Source organism: Pipra filicauda, unplaced genomic scaffold (assembly GCF_003945595.2).
Source record: "Pipra filicauda isolate LSUMZ 115617 unplaced genomic scaffold, ASM394559v2 scaffold187_size1440530_pilon, whole genome shotgun sequence".
Classification (NCBI taxonomy): Eukaryota; Metazoa; Chordata; class Aves; order Passeriformes; family Pipridae; genus Pipra; species Pipra filicauda.
The window spans coordinates 309,752-335,155 of record NW_024104295.1 but is presented as its reverse complement, the minus strand read 5'-3'; the positions used below and the strand labels follow the sequence as shown (position 1 = coordinate 335,155).

The 25,404-nt window shown below is 35.8% G+C and overlaps 1 protein-coding gene across 10 annotated transcripts in view; it reads right to left on the bottom strand.

Annotated features, from left to right (window-relative positions):
• Positions 1-25,404, bottom strand: part of ARMC3 (armadillo repeat containing 3) — a 60,382-nt gene that overhangs the window by 24,141 nt on the left and 10,837 nt on the right. For 9 of the 10 annotated variants that reach the window (XM_027751705.2, XM_027751713.2, XM_027751704.2 and 6 more), the window contains 8 exons: positions 17,419-17,536; positions 15,311-15,436; positions 14,169-14,237; positions 13,663-13,838; positions 12,119-12,313; positions 11,136-11,319; positions 5,757-5,909; positions 5,545-5,650 (listed from right to left, as the gene is read on the bottom strand). In XM_027751705.2, coding sequence (XP_027607506.1) covers positions 5,545-5,650; positions 5,757-5,909; positions 11,136-11,319; positions 12,119-12,313; positions 13,663-13,838; positions 14,169-14,237; positions 15,311-15,436; positions 17,419-17,536 — 1,127 coding nt within the window. Of the gene's footprint in view, positions 1-5,544; positions 5,651-5,756; positions 5,910-11,135; positions 11,320-12,118; positions 12,314-13,662; positions 13,839-14,168; positions 14,238-15,310; positions 15,437-17,418; positions 17,537-20,692; positions 20,853-25,404 lie in introns of all 10 variants that reach the window. The other variant, XM_039380156.1, reaches the window with a different exon arrangement.

Below are 25,404 nucleotides of genomic sequence, written 5' to 3'. Positions count from 1 at the left end.
AGATGAATGCTCTGTATTGGTCTTTGTCTTCAGTTGCCTGATAGGCAACAAAGTTAAAAACAACAGCAACAAAAACCCAAAAACCCCAGGAAAATGCATAAGAATTTTGTTTTTTTGTAAAAGAAGAACTGTACTGAGACCAAAACACAGTTACAGTGTCAGTGTACAGAGGGAGTTTTCCATACAGCTACACTTTCACAAATGTAAGAGAAAAATACAACAGCTGGCTGTACAAAACATTTGTCACCTGCCAGCAGGGCATGATTCAGGGTACTGTCCATGGATTGTGTATCAGTCATCTGATGTGATGTTAAAGTCTTAAGAGGGAACACATTTCTGAATGACATCCCAGCATTAGGACTTAATTCAGTTTTTCTGTCAAGGGAACAATTTACCATAAAACATTTTGCAGTTTTCAGTGGAAGTCAATATATAACTGACTGTGATGGTTTTTTATTTATTTTTTATTAGAAAGTATCCCCCACACTATGGATATACAGTCAGAGAAAAGAAAAAGAGGGAGCTGTTCATGGCATGAGATAACTCTTTTTATTTTACAGGCTGCAGCAGAATGAATGCTAATAAAAAAAATAATAGCACAAACCACAAAACCCCAAAAATCCCTTTACCTTGCAGCACATGAGCTCAAAAATATAATTCTGACACTAGGGGTCAGTATTAAAACATATTACATCTACACAATACTGCCAGCAGCATTCTATTGTTGATTTCCTCCTTTGAAAAAAACCAACTTATGTCATAAAGAACTATAAAACCATAAAAAAGACAAATCCTAGAGTAGATTACCATCTATTTATGTTATTAAATGTAGTTCTCGTGCTAGAAATTTGTGTTCCTGTTCTCATAAATTAACACATATATTCATGCAAATGTATTACCTTACGTAATATCGATGCTTCAATATTTATGTGAATTAGGTTCCATCTACAGTCTTGAAAGAGAAAAGCTATTATTAAGTTTTCCATTTTTTAATAGGGAAGATTACTACCTAATGGTATTACTACCTAATGGTAGTAATCACTACTTCCTAATAATAACAACAATATTTTGAATGTAAGAACACTGGACGTTCTTTAAATTCATTCCTTGACAGTCATACCCATCTTACAAACAGTAAAAAGTCTGTTGTGGGTACTGAAAATCTCAGTTTAAAAAGGTGAGAGACTCTCACTACAGGTGAGCATTATCCACATGGAACAGACTGAGGATGTATTTTGAGTCATTAGATCAGTGTATGAATTTCAGTTTGGAATAGATACAACGTCCACCGAAGTCAAGGGAACAACTTGCTTTCTCCTCGCTGGGCACTGTCCATAACCAAAAAGTTTCCAACCCATCTTCCTATCCCAAGCTACTCCCAGATCTTGACAATCTTGATGCATTTGAGAAAGCATACATTCAGATGCCTGTAACTGCTTATATGGACATAATTGTGAATGTAAATAGATCCATTGATTCCTGTGAAGAATTTAAGAATTTAAAAAACATAAAACTTGCTGATTAACTGGCTGAGCTTGCTAAATGTTGGGATGATACTTTGCTATCTTAAATCCAGATATAATACAGAAATATGTCAAATGACACTAATCATAAACCCCAGGAGAAATATTCTGCCATATGATAAGTCTGTCATGTACCACAAATTCCTGCAGCAATTGGTACAGATGAAGAAAAACCATCCATTTCCTTCTTCCCCCAGACCAAACTCTAACTGAATGCTATAAATTTTGCACTTAAAATAAACAATTTAGGACAAATATTATTGAGGCTGTTAATTAGTTTTCACATCCAGTACCCAGTTCTAAATTCCAGAGCATATGTTTTTCTTTAGTGGCAAATCCATTAGGTGCCCAGAATTCAGACACTGCCAGATTTATGAAGGCAGGTATTAGAAATGGCATTTGTGCTACAACAATACTGAAGAAAAGAGCTGGTCAAATTAATGTCTGACTAACTGGTATGTTTGAGATCTTACTTCTACATGCTACTTCTAACTAACATCATATTCATATTTAACAGAATTAGCTTACCCTAAACACATGGAAAGCAAAAATAATTGATTATACCTTAAATGGGAAAAAATAGGCAGAGGCCGAGATAAGACATTTGTAGCAGGGTTAGATGTGTGGCACACAATCACTTATTTTCCTGCCCAATAGATGACGCTGCTGTTTCTTTGTTCCCGTGTAATTGCTGGATTTGTGCATCACATCCTCACTGAACTGACTGTGCCCACATCGCCCTATGCTTGGACACAGCAGAAACAGGTTTCATGGATTCTTAAAATGGCATTTTGTTGTACAAATAAGCGTACACAGTTTTCAATAAAGCAAGTTAATGTTCTGGATTAAAAGATGGGATGGAAAAAATGGATGCAAATACCCGGTTGAACATCATTCTCTTTTTTTCCAGAAGCAGACCACAGAAACAAATTCTGACATATATATACCATGGATGACCTCGGAACTATATACACATAGGGACATAACATGTTAGAGTAAGTACATGGGATTTTAAACTGCAGTATACTTTGCAAATTTATTTAGCCTAATTATTAACAAGTTTACAGAGAAGTTATTACCAGTATAGAGCAGCATTAAAACTCTGTCCTTACGTTATGATAAAATTCTTATGAAAGCGTCATCTGGGGGAATCAGTTGGTAAACTAATGAGGCATTTGACCACTGTGGTTTTTTCTATATGCTACTGAAGTATGACACAACAACAGCTCTGCAGCAAAAAGTTAAATGCTGAAATATTTTAGAAGTTATTTATAATAATTGTTATGTGTTCTGGTAGAGATCATATTGAAAATCCATGTTTTCCAGCAAACCTGAAAACTCAAACCACTTGTATGGGACTCGTGTTCTCTTCTGCTCTAGATCTTTGGTTAAAATACTCTGGTAGGCAGAGTAATTCATTAATTTATTTATTTTTGCCAAATTGTGGTTGCTGGGGGACTTGTGTGAAATGACAAGCTGGTCTCTGTCCCGTTCATCGTGAACAGGTGTTCTAATTACCAAATCTCCACCATATTTGACACCTTTATTAGCTGTCTCAGTTAAGAAACAAAGGATTGATTGGGCAGGGGTAGAGAACTAGCCTTTCATTGCTGTGGGGAAGCACCTAAAGGTCAAGGTTAATATACATTAGTGGGGGGTAGTATTGCCCATTACCTATGCTGTTCTTGTGCCATTAATCAATGGAAGACTTTATCTTTATGAGCTAGCTATTGTGGGAGCCTTAATTACACACAATTTGTTTTAAATTGTATTTTTTTCCATATTATATGAAAAGCAGGCTACACTTCTACTTGAGGAAATATTCCTAACAAGAACAACAAATCTCCAGCAAAAATAGTGATGTCTTGTACTCAGTTTATATTCTGAAATATATACTGTACAAAATGAAAGGGCAAGGTACACATCCTTCAGTCAATGTAATACATACAAAAATGCTCATGAAATGAAATATGGCAGAACACATGTATAAGAGTTCAACAAGATTGAATTTTTGACTAGTCAGTAAAAAGTGAAAGCACTTACAGTAAATAGTCTTCCCCATTTCTGTGGCCATTATGTTCTTGACACATAAGGTCTACCTGCTACTACTACCTTTATGATTTAATATTCTTGGAGGGTTTATAACAAGAATCTAATACATAACCAATAAAAGGGTGCTAGTCTCATTAGTCTCATTTGGCATCAGAATATTGTCAACATAATTGCACAGCAAAGTCACATTATTATAAAAGTGTATCAGCATCTTCATTATATAGACACTTATTTTCAGTGGCGTACAAACACATAAAACACTCTAGAATGAAATATGATTATGGTGACTCAATCTGGAATTAATTTTCTCCAAACTATTTTTATTTCCTATTACGTGTATATAAAATAAATACGGGCCAGATAGTCAGTCAGTGAGCTGGAACTATACCAATCTGTATCAGCTAAGGGTTCAACACTATATATTTGCCTGCAGATCCTAGTCACACTTATACCCTTCTATGACTTATTAATGGTTTCGATTTAGGAATGAAGCTTTGAAGTAATTATATAATCACATGGCATTCATCCAATATACATATTTAATGTAAATTATTGCTTCCCGATTTTCACAGAAGACATGTGATTAGATTATCTGGTGCTTCCATATTGTACTTGAAGCTGGATTGCAAAGAGAGAGAAGTATATGTGAGCCACCTTTACAATTTCCTGACTCTGCCCAGCAAGAAACAAATATGGACTTCATTATAATGCAGAGGAACAGAAACAGCTATTTCCCTGCCTGAGGTCTCAGAGAATTGTTCCAGCAGTTGAGCTAAACAATGTCCTGACTATCTCCTTGGCAAAAGAAATGGAATGAGTTGGCATAAGCTGCTATACCAACTCAAAAATCCCTTTTCACAATGTGAAACCTCAAAGGGCTGCACTACGAAAAACAGCTGTAGCAGAGCTGAAAGTTTGACCCCTAGACTCCAGTACTGTGCTCATTTTATGTGTGTATGACTCCCACTGACACCAACTGAAGAGTCCAGCACATGAGGAGAGCAGAGTATCAGACAAAAAAAAAAATCTACTATGTGAATCTGAGAAGAGAGTATTATTCTCTTGCATCAAATTATGGCTCCATCTGGTAACATTAAGTGAATACTGGTGACTATTAGAGATGAATCAATAAATTGAAACAAATAATTTATTTTGTGAGTTATTTTATTTTTTCACTTCAAAGAATGTCTGTGAATTGATTACAACTTTCTTAAATATATTCCAGGAAACTTCTAAGGAATTTTATTTTATGGTTTGTAAGTTACATGTGATTGCTCGCATACGTCACACACTGCTCTGTTTCTTTTCCCTGAACAGGATTTTTAATAGAGTTGGGATAACAAAACTCTCCAACTGACAGTGGAATTTAGTTGATGCAATTGTTTGGGAACATATAGTCAGCTAACCATCCTTTGTTAGTTATTTTGGATACTGAAGTTACCTTTCTTTTCTTTCAGAGAATGCACTAGAAGCATTCTCCATTACTTGGGAAACAACAACAAAAAAGAAAGACCAAGACAATGCCAATATTCAGAAGATCTGAGAGCTATCTCCATCAAAGACTGGATTTAGATCAGTCAAAAAAGTTGTATGAACCATAAAATTTTAAACTATCTTAATGATTTGGAATTTAAAAAAAAATTCCACATCAAATGCTTTAGATTATAAGGCATATTTTGCTCATATGTTCTCTTCAAAACATGATTTATATCTCTGCTTTCATTACATCTGCTTCATACCTTTCCTTGATGAAGCAAACGTTAGTAGAGACAGCATAACTCTTGTAACACTGATGAGAACCAACCTATTCCAGATGACTCATAAGAACCAAAAAGCACCTTACAGTCAAATTCAAACAGACCTGCCTATCCCGGGATAAGGACAAGACAAGGCATTTTTAAAAATCAAAATATTATCACTTGTGTTCAGATTACTGTTTTAAATAATAATTCAATTATTGCAGACTCACCTTGCATTACTGTGACTGGCTTCTGTCAAACTAGCTAATGCTGTCACTGCAGCTTCTTTTACCTCTTCATTATCACTACTTAGCAACTGTACCAGCTGGGGAATCCCTTTGAAAAAAATAATTGTATATATGAACCTTTAAGTAAACCATGGCAGTCTCCTAATAAAAGAAAAAGCACAAATTCTCAGCTCATCCTTTCCCACCTTACTTACCCTGGAGTCCAAGCGCACATTTGCTCTCTACATTCTTACACATGGCAGAAATTGCTTGGGAAGCAGCAACTTTAACTTCATCATGGCCAGTTTTCAAAAGGTTTAGGAGACATTTCTCAACCTCTTCCTCATTTAAGATTTTTCTGATTTCAGCTTTAAACAAGAAATAACAATAGCATTAATCAGCATTTGTTTTCCAGATCAGTGAAAGGACATGAATTTGATTCCATATAGTTGCTCGAAATATTTGGTAACAGGGGCATCGGCCGTTTAGAAATGTACACAAAGGACCGGAGCCAAATCCTATTATAGAATATCCTGAGTTGGAAGGGACCCACAAGGATCACTGAAGTCCAACTCATGTATTAGACTTCAGTGAACTCTGAATCAAGCCCAAACGATGGCTATTAAATACAGCTTCAAGCATACACAGCCCAACAGAAGGCAAAGTTTGTTCTCTAAAAGACTTTAAAACCGCAGAATGTATACAGGCTTGATGGAAATAGCTTTTCCAATTCAACAGATCATACTTAGTCAGGATCATGCTTAACTTCAGTTTATGCTAACAAAGTCCAAATGCATAAAATTGAAGAACATACTAGTAAATGTACAATTGAACTTGGTGGAGTATCGGTTACCATACTGCAAAAGCCAACATACTGATACAAAGCCAAAAAAAGGCAAGAGGAGTTACAAAGAAAATTTTAAATTCTGCACAGCTTGTAGTTCTTCATCAACGCACAATTTGCAGAGAATTTCAATTTTGTAGTTTGGCCTGGTGACACAGGGCTCCCTGCTGACCTACTCTGCGATGACTGGCAGCAGCTGGGAAGGACATAGATGTTCCCTTCCTCTACACAAGTAACAACACACAGCTTCGACAAAGTATTGACAGACATCTGTATGTAGATACTAACAAACTAATAAACTCCCTCATCCCAAAATGGATGAGATCAGAAATCCAGGTGTTTGTTAGAAAGAGCCCTGAGTGAAACTTTCTTATCCAGAAAGGCACTGGACACCACAGAAGCTGTACAGTGATGAGGGTCAATAAACATTTAACCATATGCATAATTTAAAGCAGATTAATTACATGCTTGAAGTTCTATCTCAATGGTAGAATTTTTGAATGTATTAAAAAAATTCATGAACTGAGAAGTCAGTGGGACTTCAACACATGTAGAAATTTTACCAATGCTTACTACTGCTCTCAGGGATCTCTCCCTTGTTTGGACTGTCATCCTCCAAATAAAAAAAATTTAAAAGGAAAGGAAAATATCATAAGTATTCTTTTAGATAAATCTGAATCTATAGTGAATAACGGTAAACAAATACAAGTCCACAAAGTCAATGAAAAGGGAATTTGACTGAAAATCTAGTTACAGCAGAAATGACTCAATGCACATAGGTGAGATGGCTACAGTTGCTTTCTTCTCTCTAGCTCAATTTTAAACATTTTTAGAATCATCACTTACACAAATGAAACCACAAAGCAAAGATGCAACAAATAAAACAGAGAGGATTTTAAGTGTCAGCAGAACCTTGGCCACAACCTTGATGCATATTGGCCAGCTCTCAAGAGAAGGCCTTAATTGGGATTAGAGACCATTTTGAGAAGTTATCAAGTATGCCGCTGGCCTGTTGCTTAACAAAGTAGTCCATAATCCCTAATAATGATCTCTAGAGGTTCTTCATGACTCAGTAATTTAGTTTTTGTACAGCAAGTTACTTATTACTATTCAAATTTTCTTTAAAATTATTCTTGCTTTTAAAGGCAGCTATAATGATGAGTGTTTCATTTTAAAGATAATTTATGCCTATATGAAATAATAATATGAATAATTAATTTGGATGAGTGAAAATAGTGATTTAAAATTTTTTAAACAGAAAAATATTTTTTTGATAATGTGGAAAAACAGATTTTGAATTTGAACTTATGGTAAAGAGTATCCACATATATTTAGGTAGCTAGACCGATGAAAATTATTAATATTTTAACAATCCAGGCACCTATTCTATATAAGGGATGAATATTTTCTGATAATCCTCTCTGTTTGTATGAATTGTTCCTTTGTTTCCATTGCTATAGAAAAGAAAGAATGCACAATTGAAAAGCATCCTTTCTACTGAAGTACTTCTCATGTGAGTGCCAACACCATTTTTACAGTGATGACTTTCTTAACCCCTAAGTGATTTGAATACATTGATTTAACATGAAACAAAATACTCAAGCACACACAACTAAGAGTTTGGAGCACTAACAGTTCTGTCCAGTTTTTCATGCATTGACCCCATTGTGAGATAACCTTTGTTTTTCAATATATTTTCCTATTTGCCTCAAAATCATGATCAGAATTCTACTGATCGCCTATTCAGGTCACTGTCACCACTTTATGGAATTATTTATACCAATTTCAAATGAAAAAAGAAGTTCATGTTAAATAGTACCACAAGCTCTCATTTATCTTGAGTTGAGATAACCCAGATAAATGAAAATCTGTATTATGAAATGCATATGGTAAGCAGGCTACAGAGCATGTTTAGTGTGCTCCCTTTTGAAAGGATTTGCACTGAGATACAGAGAAAGAACGGGGAGAGGTTCAAACCAGAAGTTTGGCAGAGTGAGGCCAAGCCCAGGTGAGCATGATCATCACTTTCTCCATACATACTCTATAGCATTTTGTTGTTGCTGGTGTGTCTGGCATTGACAGGGGAAATCAGGCCCTCCTTAATCAACAGTCCAGATAATCCACTCACAAACATTCAATAATTTATAGCATTAAATTATATTTTGCCTTCTGAAATGACTGCATTATTTGCTGGGCAAGGAGGGAATCACAGTATAATTCACCACTATAATTCTGAGCATACAAAATAAAATCATCAATAAATTAATATATTAAATTCAAAATTATGTACTGAACAAAAAAAATTTTTAGGGGCAAAGGCATAATGATTATGTATAGAAATGTGATCAATTTTAATGTACTTAAACAGAGCAGCAGCCTAAAGATGCTCTTTCAAATTGAATATCATGTTTGTACCACGTAATTTATTCTGATACTGAGAATAGCTCTTAAGGGATAAATCTATCTTATAACACCACCATGAGTCCCTTTGCAAAGGGCTGAAAGGGACATAAACCAAAACTGTTTGCTATGATCACATCTATCAGGAAAAAAAACCATCAAAATTAAATTCCATCTGTCAACAATAATAATTTCAAAACCAGACACTGCTGTATACTCAGCTTCCAGGATTAAAAAACCAGCTCGATACATGTTCTGTCATTCCAGAAGGAACTTTTTCATTCCAGTGAAAAGCAGTACTCTTTTTTCCCCATGTATGCAGGAAATGTTGGTAAATTATCAAACCTGAAGAATGTCAGCTACTGTATGGCTATGGCAAATTTAATGGAAAAGTCACTACAGAACTTAGAGTTGTGTTGTATTATTTTGGATTCACTTCAAGGCAAGTACTAGTACTGTACATGTTAGTGTTGCAGTTTGGATAGGCTGTTTAGTATGTTTACAACCAGAATCCAATCAAACAAACAAGGACTGCAAATATTTCTGTTTTCTTTTTGCACCTGGGCTATTTCTTGTAATGGCCTCAATGCCACTTTTCTTCCCTCTGGAAGACTGACAGTAGCCCTGTGTATCTGGAAAATTCAATGCTTCTGGAGGCCACACTGAGCAGCGAGTTTACCGGATTGTGTTTTCTCCTGCACCAGGACAAGTATCCCTTTGTCTTAACTGGGTGTCACCAAAATTCTACATCTTGAAAGCAGATATTTTAAATGTTCTTTTCATCTATTTTCCCAGCTTGCTGTATCCATACCAACTGTCATAGGCTGAAGAAGAGAGCAAACCTTTATAATGAAACCACATTGACTCCATTTGTAAAGAAGCATGACAAGAAGATGCATCTCCACTGACGGCAACATCCCATGATATAAGATCATAGGCAGTACTGTAATATATTATGTGTAGTTCTTGCCACCGTGCTTTAAAAATGTGTTCAGACATGCTTCTACTAACAGCTGCTAAAATATTAGGCCACAAAAACTGAAAAAAAAGTGTGAAAGAGGAAAAGAAGGCTATGCTTATTTGAAAATAAATATGATAAAGGAGTAAGATGCAGTAGAAAGCAGTAGGAGCAAATATAAATCTGCTTAGCATACACCTTATAAGCCTGTCACAGGACTATAAAAATGATACTGACAGTCCTAAGTAGCATAATAAAATAACAATACAGGAAAATACACAAAAAAAATACTGGCATAAGAAGGTTCCTTCCTATCTTTGATACTTGAACATTAATAAAAACAATCTTCAGTGACTTGCAAAGCTTCCAACAGATAATGATGAAAGCACAGAGAAATCCACAGAATACTAGGAAAGGCAGATTCCACTCTTTTTGTGTATCATTTGGTAAGACAGCATGGGGAGAGAAGAAAGGAAGTCTGAAATATTGTAGAAAGGAGAGATTATTTTACCCATGTATTAAATTAAATAACATATTTTTAAAATACTCATCAGTTAAAGCCATGATTCAAACACAAAGTGCCAGAAATATTAATGAAATATTTAGGCTCTACTGTCACAGTTCTATCATAAGAATCCCTTGACAGAATTAAAATCTTCTATAGACAGAAGTATGTTATTAGTTACATCGTATTTTTTTACACAACACTACTTGGCACATGTTGCAACTCAGAAGCCGATATATGGAAAGAATTTCAAATGTAGCTTGATTAAAAGACCATCCTTGTGGGCAAAAATGATGAGCATGTTCTGCCTAATTCAGAATTCCTTGGTGAATTAAAGAAAAGTACATAAAAAAGAACTATAGGATGAATAATTATAAAAAGATTACAATGAAACTATTTAACTCCCCTGAGAATATTAATCTGCAAGCCATTTGAAAGGTTTTCTTTCAGACCCCTGTTAAAGAAATTTGTATTTGAAATTGCCTGACATTTAGACGAGCAGCTGAATGCCAGATGAAGTCTTAACTGATAGTGGTGAGAAAGTGCCAGCAAAGGTGGCTTAAGATGGCAGTTACCTGGCATCACTAATCAAAAGACAAAGATCATATTTTCAAAGTTCCATTTTTCTTTGAGAACAGCATTTTGCAAGAATATATTACATTTAAAAATAAATTGACGCAAAATCTTAAAGTTTCTCATATATATATATATATATATATATATATATACATATATACATATATATATACATATACATATATATATATATATATATATGTAAAACCTAGCACAAGTGCTATCCTCAACCAGGTAAGACAACCTCATTCTGGACAAAAATTTACTTCATAAACAATTTTATGTCCATAGAGTATTGAAAAGTCACATACAGTCACAAGCTGCTTTGGTAATTGCCTTTGCTGCATTCTTCTGAATATCAGGAACAGTAGAAACTCCTAAAAGTGATAGGAGTTTTTTAAGGCCTCCTGTCTGCTGAATCAGTTGCAGAGTATGCACATCTTCAAGACAATTTCCCAACACAGCAAGAGTTTTGATGTGTAGATCACTCAGTTCCTAATAAAGAAAAAACCCCAAACAAATAACCTTCAAATCAGGATTAAAATATCTTTGGCTTTCAGGTTTGTAGGATAATTGTTATAACTTTCTTTTGGACAGTTTGTTCATACTGCAAAGAACATATTTTCATATTCACATTTTCATCTAATTTATTTGATGATGCCTTGGGATGCAACACAATTTATCAAAACCACTAAAGCCTCCAGAAGTTTCTCATTTACATCAAAGTGGGTTAGACAGGTACTTGTCATGTTAAAATTTCAAAAACTTCACAAATTTCTCTATGCATTATGTCCCATGGTGACACCTGAACTCAAGAAGCACTAAACTGAATATCATAATAACATAAACAATGACATTTCCAAGGTAGAAAATTATGTCTAAGGCCATCGATATCAAAGTAAATTCAGGAAAAAAGGATCAGTGTTCAAACTAGGAACCAGCACCAGAGTTCTATATATAATAAAAAAATTTGAGAAAACATCATATAAAAAGCCATATGGTGAATTTTTCTGATATTTACAACAGTTCGAGAAATGGACAGTAAATGCAAAACAGTATTTATTACTAAGAGCAATAAAGCAATAAAACAAATATAAATACTTTGGTGAATCCCTTTGCTTCCTTTCTTAGTAAGCTAGGTATCCTAGCCTATCGTATTTCTATCATAGTTCACTCCAAGTAAGGAACTCTTCCTTCTTATTTCACTCTTCCATAACATAAGTCATATTTTCTCATTAGTCACACAAACGTTAGTAGCAAGAACGAAAAAACTTTTAAAGCAAGTAAACTGTACATTGGTTTCCAGTATCTTCAGCAGGCAATCTAATCCGTTTTTTTCTCCCAGTATTATCCTGGTTTCTCTGTCTTTGGTAATTACTTCTAAGGTTTGAAGGGCTAACAACTGAATAACTGGGTATTCAGATTCCAGTAGTTCCAGCAACGGTGGAATTACATTCAGTTCACTAACCGCAGCACGGTTTTGAAAATCCTGCAGTAAAATATTCAACAAATAAAGTTAGTGATAGAGAATATAACAATACATCCACTCCTGACTTTACAGAAAGAACACCAAAAGTCTGATTTCAGACATCAAAAAATTAGTCAATACTTCAGAGCTTTCAGTTCTGAAGATTTCTTTCTTTTGAGCTAAAAATCAAACTGAATATAATCAAGCCCCGTGAACCTTAAATTCTAGGAGTTTTTTTCAAGACTGAAGTACACACTACAGAATCTAGTTCTGTCTAAGGAAGTCCATTTACTCTTGGTTTCACCATGTTTGTCTCAACATAAATGTTTCTTTGAGCAAGTTTTTTAAATTTAGTTTCACCATTTTTGTTTACTCAGTGCATGGAAAACAGTTTTTTGCACTCAACTGTGGTTGCCTGGTTATATCTTCCTTTTTTTTTAGTAATTATATTTAATTTAAAATTTCAACTTTAAACAGAGAATGTGCAGCTTAATAAAAAGGCAGCAGTTGATTATATTAAAATAGAAAATAAATAAATAAATTACAATTTGCTTTTAAATAGCTTATTGCACATGTGCAGCATGCAATTATCCTTATCAATATAAGCAAGCACCAGGTGCAGTTATCCAGATATACCCTGCAACAAAGACAGCGAGATAGTAAAAAAGGAGAAAGAGTAGAATGTGATTCTGAATAGACATGCTCTGATGCCCCAAAAGAGATAGAGTTATAAACTGAATTCATTATTGAATTGATTCGCTTAAGCCATGGAAGAGGACTGCCATACAAATGCACCATTCTTTTGCTAAGCAGCATATGGATGACATTAGTGCTGAGTGTGAAAGTAGCCAATAACAAACCTATTCCTCCCAGTATGGAAAGTAGCTGTTGACAGCATCCACCTATCATTAAAAATATGTTCAAAACTGTGCTATGGACCTGCTGGTCAAATCAAGACACAATGCAATTGGTAGTTCTTTAATTTACAGGATTATTCCAACCTTTTGGATGGACAGATTATGACTCTCATTACCACAATTAGCATTTTCCAACTGAGAAAACAAACTCCTATTTAATTTAAAAAATCTAAATCTCATTCTGATTATACTTATACTGCAGCACACCACAGATAATTGCATCAAGTTCAACAGAATTAGAGTCAAATCAGCTATATTCATAACTAATTTAACATTCATGAGATTGAGTGTGATGGTTAAAATACACTGATGGACATTGGGAAGTAAAGGAAACAAGTATTTTAAAATTATTTCCCCCACAGAGGATGTCAGGGGTGGGGTGGGGTGGGGGTTGGGGAGGGAAGTGCCTATCTGCCTTTGTAAGTTAAAGCAACAAACAACAGGAAACTTTACCTGTACCAGAAGGTAAATACATTCAAGTGAATTCTTCTGAACGTCAGGATCAGGGCTACCTAGCAGTCTGATAAGCGGTTCTAATCCACCTTGCTCAAATATTTTTACTTTAGTAGTACATTCAACAGCCATATGTGCTAGACAGAGAGTAGCAAACTCATGGATAACTACATCTTCTATAGGGAAAAAAAACCAAACATTTTGATCAAGTTTTATTCAGCACAGAATATATTCACTAATCCAGTGGTTTAAAATATTATTTGAAGTCAATAAATAATAGCTGTTAATCCTACCTGATGTCTCCATAAACATGTTGCTCCATCCATACAACATAAAACGCTACTCAGTGAGTAAGAGCTACTCCTATAAAAGCATGTACCTCTTTAACATGTAGTAGGACAAATCATAAATTACAGGGAAGATTTTATTAAATTGTCTGTTCAAATGCAATCATAAATTATTTCTCACTGTACTTTAGCACAAGGAATGAATACTGCACAAGGTACCTTCTGGCGCCAGCTGTGATATAAGTGGATTTGTGACATCCAGTTCCCTCAGTAACTTCTTGACATTATCTACAATGAAATAAATACAAATATGAAGTCTCTCATTTGGCAGTGTTGGCTGAGTAAAGAAGAGAATCTGCTCCAAGCAAATGTACTTATGGTTACTCCCTGAGTGACAAACAGATCTGACTGGGAAAGACACACAACTGAAGTTATACCAAGATTATAATAGGCCCAGACAAAAAATAGAAAAGACTTTCAAGTACCAGATGACATTCTTTGACATGTGATATATATGAACTTCCTTAATATTTTATTGAAACTTCACTCAAAATACCTGCATCTAGCAGGTTCTGATTAAATATTGCACAGTTTTAGTTGCCAAAGAAGTCATATCCCAATAGCTTAAATTATTTGTCATTAAAATTATCAAACTAAAAGCAACCTCTCCATTATTTGAAGCCACGACTTTGCAATTTCAAGCTAATGCCAGCCCACACTGCAAATGGAAAACATGAATTACACAGGTCTTATTAAAATCACAGTAAAGACTTTCAGAATGAATGTTTATTGTTGTTAATGGCAAACTAGCAAAACCACAACCATTGGATAAAAAAAAATCAAATAATAGCTATTGGAACAGACTTCGTGTGATCTTACAGGGCAGTGTTGTAATTATCAACATATTACAGCGTTGATATGTAAGAAAAAAGGTATGAGTTTAATTTACTTTTAAATAAAGAAACAATTAAGATGTAATATAAATGGAAGATCTTTGCCCATTCAAATTCATGTTTGTGCAGCAGCATGGACTATATGCTAATGCTGAGTTGAAAGAAAGGTAAAGAGGGTAAGGTCCAGTGCAGCATGAAAAGCAGGTAGCAGTTGATGAAAAGACTTAAGAGTGGTTGGGACATCACAATGGAATACAATTGGGTAGAACATCCACCAAAATAACACCCGATTAATTACAGTAATTAGATATAGGTCTATAAAGCACTGTAAAAATAGCAGCCACTGAAACTCAACCTCACATCAGTTACTCATTATTCTGGGCCATTAATATAGGATTTCTTCACATGGGTCAGCTCCTTGTTTTGATGAACACACATTCAAAAATATTTATAAATTGAAACTCTTACGATTAGAAGCCATGATGCCAAAAACCATGATGGCATTTCTGCGTACAATGGGATCTTCATGTGAGATGAGTTTATACAGATGTTCCAATGCTCCAAGACCAAGAAGTGTCACTTTGTTTTCATCACCTGAAGAGGAATTGTGTTAAAAGCCCAAGAAAAAATGCAACAACCTCACAGTTCTACTGTATCAAAGTAAAACAGCTACTTTTATTGGACAGCAGAATCAAAAAACAAAGGCCTGACAGGGCCTTGGGAGATCATGTAATCTATACCCCAAATAAATATGTGTCAAAGAGTTTCAAGGATTAATAATATCTAAGATTAATTCACATTTGTAAAGCAAAGGATGCTTCTGCCCATTGGACACTCCACTCATTTGTTAGAGACTGTAATGGTAGTACAAAGGACAACTTTCTATTTAGCAAAGTACAGGTGAACAGTATCATTAAGAACCTCATTTTATTCAGTATCATTAAGAAACTCATTTTGTCTTCCTCTTTTCTTGCCTCTCAATTCTGTTTTCCTCAAAATAACAATTAATTCAGTGTATCTTTATTATCCCTCAGTGGAAGCAACTACCAGGATTTGGAACATTAAATCCTAACTGAGATTTCTACCACCTGAGAATGGAGCAGTCTGTACCTCAATAGGTGCTGGACATACAAAGAACAGAGGTGTTTTGTGTGATTGCAACCTTCCATTCCTCATCACTCAAAACACACACACAACCCAAGAAACAAAATCCCAATCCTACTCCCATTCCCAGTTCTCACAACAGCTTTATAATTCATTTTCTAATGAACTATGCCTATTCTTTCTGGCTACAAGCAAGGAATGTAAGAGGAAACTGGAGAACTATGCTCATTCTCAGGCCAAGACATGATTAAAATACAAGGTATTTTTATTGAGGGATGGGACTTAATTTACTAGCAACACTCAAAAAATAGATTAACTGCAATTAATTAACTGAAAACAACTCCTCCTCTTGTGCCACACAGCAAAGTTACAGTCAAGTCTTCTGGAAGATTGTAGGAATATCTACATTAATGATTTAAAGGATTATTCATTTAGTAGAAACATAAAATATAAGCATCTGTCCTCCCTCTTGCAGCATGACATACTTTACTGTGGATAGCAGGGAAGGAGCCAGCAAGAGCTTATGGTTCATAGCTGTCTCCCAACAGTCCACATTCTCTCTTCCATATTCAAAATGTGATTGCTTGCTCTCAGCCAAGCTTGCCAAACCAAGCTGAGCCCAAACATCTTTCAGAACTCATTGACCTCTAGCCAGCTGTCAAAGCCTCCAGCTCTTCTCTCATAACTTCAGCAGTGTTGGCAATCACCATCAGTATAACAGTCAACATATAAACCCATAATTTTTTAAGAAAATGTAAATTTACTGGAAATTAAAATTAAACCAGATTAATCAGACCAAGAATACTACCAGCATATACCAACTTGAGTGACTGGCATGGAGTAAGTAGGAGACAGCTTAGGAAATTACTTGCTACATAAAATTGAGCCTTATACAGTTGCTTGTGTCCTCGGTCCCTTGGACATGATCCTTAGCTATAGATTATACAGGAACCTTTGGAAGATTTGGTATCTTGGAGACTTGTTAGATTCCCAATAGACAGAATAAGCTTGATAAAGGAGGTTGAGCAGTCTCCAATAAATCATCTGTCACAGAAATCCTGACACAACAACTTTATGCAAAAATAACAGAAACAAGCTAAAAAGTTATTTTCATTAAAAACTGAACCTTAAAATAATTACAGTGGTACAGAAGCCTCAAACTGTGACATAAAAAAAAGAATTATTTCCCAATTGCATGTCTGTTGCTCATAAAAAACCAGATCTACGTTATATTTAAAACAAGCTCTATTCAACAGTGAATATAAAATTCTACAACAAAATTATAAAAATTTGCTTCATGCAAACTACTTTATAACTGCAAATATGGGTTGGATCAATATCTCAGAAAACCCCCAAAACCTCAACAGAGACCTTTGAGAAGAAATTAAGATTTCAGTGCTAGGAAACTAAAAATTGTGAACTACTACCAAAATCTAAGCATGCAAAACAAAGGTCATTGCAAAAATACTAACCTTTTGAAGCAAATTTATATAGAGCATCACATGCTTTGGTCAAAACTTCCGTTTCAGGAGAACTAAGCATTAGTACAACTGTTTCTGGTGTTTTGCTTTCAATCAATAATGGATCGAACTACAAACAAACAAAAAAAAAAAAAAAAGGAAGGAAAAGTTTGATTTATGCTGACTCTTTCTGTATGCTGCAGTAGACTCCCACATTTAATTTAAAAAAAATCTTGTTTGATATCTAGACTGAATTAGAAATATTAACGAGTTGCTATTTACTTGGAGAAATCCAATTTTTTAACAATCGGAGACACTGTTAGAAACTGACTTCCAAATAAATATAATCAGGATTTCATCCCATATGGAGATTTTGGGAAAACCTTGACACTTCCCTGCACATCTAGAAAGTCTTGAAAGTAACAGACTAAGTAATTGTTACACATGTAAGAGCATTCTGTAGCTTTGGAACCAGACATGAGAAGTTTCTTTTGAGCACCTGTAACACAGAGACCACGAACTTAGGTGTTGTACAAGGAAGAGGATTTGGTTGCTCTGTGGCAATACCACTTTGTGGTTGCTTAAAAAAATAATATAAGAACACTGCCTGTGCCTTTGTCAACTCAGTTCAGCTCACTATGATCTTGCACTAGCTGAAGTATTTCCAAGATATAATCCCTGCTCACCCAGCCAGAAATGATACAAAGTGTTCATTGTTATTTCCGAGTTCTCTCATATGGAAAGAAATCTTCCAACAAATCAGACAGTTTTCACACTCTTAACAGACTTCTGAGGACTAACATCACATGAGCAAGAGAATCTTCTAAAAAAAGACTTTCATTCCTTAACAAGACACTATTCAATTTCTGAAAATCCTACCAATTAAAAAGTTTTAAGCTTGTTTGGATTTAAAGTAATTTTTCAGTACGGAAAAACTGTCTTCTGTCTTCACACTTCAGGACTATAGAGTATCTGTGTTACATACAGAAACTATCACATACTGGAGTCATGCTGTCTCTCAGAATCAATGTATTTATCTTTAAAATATAGCAGATTAATCATATGAGATAGCAATACAAATTATTTTAAAATATTGTTACAATATATATTTATACCATATATAATTACAAACGTTGACTATTTGTTTTACTTCATTAAAAAAACCTAATAGCTACATCAGAGGCACATATTGCTTGTCAAGCAAGTAAATTATATGGAGCAAATCTTAAAAGTTATGAGTGTGCTAGAAGAAAAATGTACAAAGAGGAGGCTTTTTTTCTTCTCACTCTTCTGACTTACTCAAAAATAAGGCAAAATATGATACTAGTACAAAGACTTCCAAATTCATATTTTCAGTAGGTTTTAAAATCTAATTCATTTCATTACCTTCCATGAGGCAGATCACACAATTTAGCAGGCAGTAAGCTCAACATACAAATTTCATTAAGAGGTTGCCTGCCTACCGTGCTTAACTGATCTACCTCGCTTCAATCAGGTCTGAAAATCTGAAGATACTTTCGTGCTTGCTGTGACAAGCTGGAGGCATGGGCCAAGTCATGGAAAAATATAATCAGCTTACTATACTGCAAGTCATTTTGCTTAATAATGACTCAGCAACAAGAAGTAAATCAAGTAATAGCATAGTGGTGCAAGTTACATCTTAATGATGTAAGAGCAGGAAGGCTCTTCAGAGGGACCTGGACAGACTGGAGAGTTGGGCTGATTCCAACGGGATGAGGTTCAACAAGGCCAAGTGCCGGGTCCTGCACTTTGGCCACAACAACCCCCTGCAGCACTACAGGCTGGGGACAGAGTGGCTGGAGAGCAGCCAGGCAGAAAGGGACCTGGGAGTTTGGATTGACAGGAAGCTCAACATGAGCCAACAGTGTGCCCAGGTGGCCAAGAAGGCCAATGGCATCCTGGTCTGGATCAGGAACAGTGTGGCCAGCAGGACCAGGGAAGTGATTCTTTCCCTGTACTCAGCACTGGGGAGGCCACAGCTGTGGCCAGTTCTGGGGCCCTCAGTTCAGGAAGGATATTGAGGTGCTGGAGCAGGTCCAGAGAAGAACAACAAGGCTGGTGAAGGGACTCAAGCACAAGTCCTGTGAGGAGAGGCTGAGGGAGCTGGGGTTGTTCAGCCTGGAGAAGAGGAAGCTCAGGGGAGACCTCATCACTCTCTACACCTCCCTGAAAGGAGGTTGTAGCCAGGTGGGGGTTGGTCTCTTCTCCCAGGCAGCTATCAGTAAGACAAGAGGGCATGGTCTTAAGCTGTGCCTGGGGAGGTTTAGGTTAAATATTAGGAAGAAATTTTTTACAGAGAGAGTAATCATGCATTGGAATGGGCTGCCCGGGGAGGTGGTGGATTCTCCATCCCTGGAGGTTTTTAAGATGAGACTGGATGTGGCACTTAGTGCCATGGTCTAGTAACCATGGCAGTGTTGGATCAAGGGTTGGACTTGATGACCTCAGAGGTCTTTTCCAACCTGGTTGATTCTATGATGGGCTTAAAATTATGGAATTCTTTATAGGAATTTTCTTTTTGGATTGTAAGGAGGCAAAAAAAATTCAGTTTATCACAGCAACACTCATTCAACCACATGAGGGGAATACAGGAGAATTAAGAGGTGACTGAAAGTTCTTTTAGTCACCTTCATACTTCCCTATTTCTGCACATTTGGGTCTTTGCATGGACCGAATGTGATCCCCCAGGTAAGTGCTATTATTTAAGCACAAACACATCTCCAGAGTCTGGACAAATACTTGGTGATGGGATAAAACTCCAATTTTTAGTAAAGGCTGCTAGTCTTCCAGAGAAAAATAAACACAAATATTGGTTTCAGATGAAGTTCAATAAGAAATGAAAGATGAAATAAGAGTTTTAAATCTCAGTTATTTATTTACATTGATCTAATAACAAAGTCACTATTACATCGCTCCATTTTCACTGCATCTCATGTTCACAATAAATTGTAGAAACCACAATTTAATGCAGATTCCTGGGATTTAATGACAGGTTTCCACATGAGCAGAGTGAAACTAATCTAATGTCTACCCATGTATGCTTAAGCAGTCAGAGGCCTGAGCAGGTCAGTGATTGAGAAAGAATTTCTTTACTGTGCAGGTGAGAGTGCACTGGAACAGACCGCCTGGAGAGGGTGGGAAGTCTCCCTCTCCGGAGATATTCAAGAACCATCTGCATGCAATCCTGTGCTGTTTTCTCTAGGATGGCCCTACTTGAGCGACGAGGTTGGACCAGATGACCCACTGTGGTCCCTTCCAACCTTACCCAATCTGTGATTCTGTGATTGCTCTGTGTTCATCAAAACTATCATAGAACTGATTAGGACTCTTGCTGATCATAATGCCTGCATAGCCAGTGTTCCACCTTTTTTTTTTTTTAAATCAAGGCTTGCTTCTAAATCTTCATACATCATTGTATATTCTTCCTGTAATGGCACATACAGGACAGATTATGTGCTAGAATAATATGCCTGAATTAATAACCTTGAATTAAACACAGAAATTTAACTACTTTAGAAGCAACATTGCCAACATTCAGTTTGTATTAAGAAAAAAGCAAATTAAATGGAAAAGAAACCTATAATTCAAAAACTTCTACATGTCTTTGATTTTGATTTTTGTGTACATTTGACTTCAAAGCCATTAAAAACTGCAGAGCATTTGGGGTTTGATTTTGGGTGGTGGTTTTTTTTGCTTCCATCAACTTAATTTAGTCGAAATTGAATGTAATATAAAATATGTTTCCAGTCAGACCAAAGACCCATCTAGCCCAGCATCCTGTCTCTGATAAAAGGCCTGTAACAGGTGTGGGCAAGCAGACTATTAAACTTTGCTTATATTCCCTCTCAGACTCCAGCACTTTGCAACCTAGAGAACTGGAGAGCCTAGTGAGTTTACCTCCATGTTCAAAAAGTCCAAGAAAAAATTTGGTACATAATTTTCAAAGCCATCTGTATTTTAATCACCGTTAATATTCTGAGACACAAGTACCACAATTTAACAGTCATATAAACTACTGTGCCTCTTTTTTGTTTTAAAACTACCACCTGATAATTTTGTTTGTCCTCCATGGTTCATTCACCATAAGAAACAATGAAATAAATTACACCCATTTGTCTTCCCTGTATATTCATAATTTTCTAAGTTTCTATGATATTCCCCTTCACAGTTATTCCTTCTGGGGATGAAGAAACCTACCCCCTTTGATCTTTCCTAATACAGAAGCCACTCTGTCTGTTATTGTTGTCTTTCTTAGTTCATTCTGTTCTACAGTTCAGAACTGTGTTTCCATTTAAAATGGAAACACCAAAACTGTTAATGGCATTTAACACGTGCATGTATAATGCATTTGCTAGTGACATGGTGTTTTGCCTTTTATTTCTGGAATTTGAAATGTTGTATCTGGCTGCCATTTTCATGAAAACATCAATTAATTCTGAAAGACTGGATGACACAGGTTGCAGAATAAAACTCCATGACATTCCACTGGCAACCTCTCTCTGTTATGAAACCTGAACAGGAACCTGTTTTCTCACCTTTGCTTTCGGTTTTACAACCCGACATTATTGCTAGGAGAGAAAATTATTTTTACCTCTTTGTCTTTATGTGAGTGAAAAGCTCAGTCTAAAAACTTTTGAAAAAGCTAAGTAACTGTATCAATCTGAACACCATTATCTACTTGCTCACTAACTCCTCCAAAGAATTCAAGTAGATTTCAGAGATCAAACTTTACATAAGCAGTATTGACTCTCCCCCATTATTATCATATTTATCCATGGGTTTGGTTTGAAGTTTTTTTTCAGAACTATTTCTACCAATTAACACAGCATTGAAAGTTCCTGTAATTATTATTGTATTTCTTTTTGAAAATGAAATTTTCTTCTCTTCATTTTTCCACTACATTAAATGCTACATGTAGCAGTACCACATTTTCAGATTTTAATTATTTTCCATTTAGCACAAGACCTGGGCAAATACTATTTATTTCTACTTGGGCAATTTTATCACATTTATTTTGGTGCTTTGGCTTTTGACAAAAAAAGAAATAATTTTGCTTTTCCTTCATGACTTTAATCACCTAATAAAGTCCCTCTAAGAAGTTTCTTGCATCTAGTAAATTTGGAAAAGCTTTACTCCTAATTTGGTATCTTTGCTAGTTCTCTCCCAAAATATTTTGATGCAGGGTGACATTGTGCTTTTACTACTCATTTGGGAGGGCAAGGGTTTTTTTGTTTTTCCATTTGAATGCAAATCCCACCTTATGAAAGATGCATTTATCTGCTATTATTTTATTGTTTAATCATGCTGTAATTGTCTTTTTAAAAATCACTTAAATTTGATTTAAGGTCAGGTTTAGCATCGCACCTTTCACAGAATTTTTAGAAGCACTATTGATATCTTTGATATTCTTAATCCCTTTTCCTTTACCTAGAAAAACAGAGTTAACAGATACCTGGACATGCTAATTGTTTCAGTTTTGTGATTGCCTGATCTCCTGTTTTAACAATATAAACCCAAGATATTCCACTGAATCACAACTAGTTGATGTTAGAAGGCACTTCTGGAGACCTGATCTGATCCAACTGCCCTGTTCAGAGCAGGGAAAGCTGGAGCTCAGGGCTGGTACACAGTCTGACTTTGAGTGTCTCCAAAGCTGGAGACTCCACAAGCTCTCTGGACAACCTGTGCCATGTTCCATCATTCTTACAGTAAAAGAGGGTGGTTTTTTTCTTACGCTTCAATGGAACCTCCTGTATTTATGTTTGTTTCCATTGCCTCTCATCTTTCCACTGGGCACCACTGAGAAGAGCCTGGCTTGATTTCTTTACTTCTTCCTGTCAGATGACACTGCCAAGACCCCTCTCTCCAAGCCTTCTCTCAAGACTGAACAGTCCCAAATGTCAAATGACAAATGCTCCAAGACTTTGGCAGATTTGTTCCAGTAAGGCTTTGTCTCACTTGTACCACAGAACCGAGAACAGAATCACCAGGTCCTTTCCTGTAAAGCTGCTTTCCAGCTGGTCATCCCCCAGACTGTACCGGATATTCTTCCCCCAGGTGCAGGATTTGGCATTTCCCTTTACTGAACTTAATTAAATTCCCAATTTCCCATTTCTCTAGTTTGTTGAGGTCCCTCTGAACGGCTGCACAACCATCTGGTCTGCCTATCACTCCTCTCAATTTTGTATCACCTGCAAACTTGCTGAGGGTGCACTCTGTCCCATCATTCAGGTCACAAATGAAGAGGTTAAACAGTATCAGCCCCAGGATCAACCCCTGGAGCACAAGAGTGCCTGACCTCCAACAGGACCCCACGCTGCAACGCTTTGAGCCTGTCAGTTCAGCTACTTTTCAATTCATTTACACTGTTTCTCTTGTCGAGACTTCACTAGCTTGCCTATGAGGATGTTATGAAAGTATTGAAAGCCTTACTAAAGTCAAGTCACATTAATATTTAGGCATTAATCAAAAGAAGGGGTTTCTGTGGAGACAATTTCAGGAGCTGACTGTGCCACTTCATACGTTCCACCTTTTGTTAACATCAGAGTTGTGAATGAAGCTATTTTCAAAAATACTCAGGTATCTATAGCTTTCTTTAAGTGACAGCGCCTCAGTATTTTCTCTGGTGGTAATCTTAGGTCTCCTTTCAATGTCTGTGCCCTACCTGATGATCAAATAGTAATATTGTCTGGACCAAACTTAATCTAGACATCATATGAAAAGCTCCTATCAATCTGTGTCAAGTATTTTATCTGCCTGAATTACTGACTTAGGTCATTCATACAGAGATAGAGGCTCAAAGCAATATTTTTCCTGTAGGAGACCAATTCTCATAACAGAGAATAGTAAAAGACAAATTATGCAAGGCTGTGAAAACAGAATCCTCAGGAACATTTTCTAAAACAGAGGCTAGGCTAAGAGATGTGTTTCCCACCTGTTCCTAGAAATCTATAAAAAATTAGTGGTCATCTGCAGTACCATATATTCTCAGAGCATTCCACGTGCACAAAGGCCCTCTTTATAAGCCTGCCTACATTATCTCAAGGCTTCTTTTCTTAGACTTGACATTTTCATAAACAGATTATCAATCAGAAGATAATGGCTAATACGTCTTTTTATTTTGTCTGCATCTCATTTCCTGCCACCTGAAATATCCAGGTGAAATTTCAAGTTTTGAGATTTGATTTTACACAATCATTATTAACAACATTCTCATAGCTATAAGATTTTCTTGGTTGATAGTTACAATTAATCAATTATCTATTTTCATGTTTAATACTGTTTTGCTATGCAACATTCAGGTTTTTTTCTCCTGCTAGGACTGACAGAAGAGATATGCTAACCTGAAGTATAATAAGGGGAAAAACTAAGCCAAAAGCTTCAGATGCCATCTGGAATTCACTCTTTCCAGTTCTTTCCTTTTTGATAGTTTTATCAACTTTTTCTCTAAGTTGGATTTTTTCAGTTATTGAATATCTTTTCTGACATTATTCACAGCCTATTGTAGTACCTACTAGGCTGTATCACAGTTTTCTCCAGAAAATCTAATGGTATGTTTTGGATACAGAAATTGTAGTGCTGCATCTACTGATTTTAGCTATTTACTGAAAAGGTCAACTTTTATTACTTTAGCTTATCTGTATGGCTTAAATGTACTGTCATGCCTTTCGAATTTTTTCTTAGACTGCAAAGATACTTAGTTTTACTCTTCAGGCCTGTTTTAATTAGTCTTATCCACATTCACTGTTTTTGTGACTCCTCCTGTTTTTTTTTATACAGACCCAGGTTATGTTGAAGTTTTATGTCATCTCTTTTCATAAGGATTTGTTATTGATTGGATCTTATGAATTACATTTGTAATATTCACCTTTCCACATAACAGTTGGACCAAACCTGGTATCAATTCCTATGCCTCAGCAGCATCATGGCTATTGGATATTACTTAGTCAAAATTATTTATGCTTATTTAATTTTGAA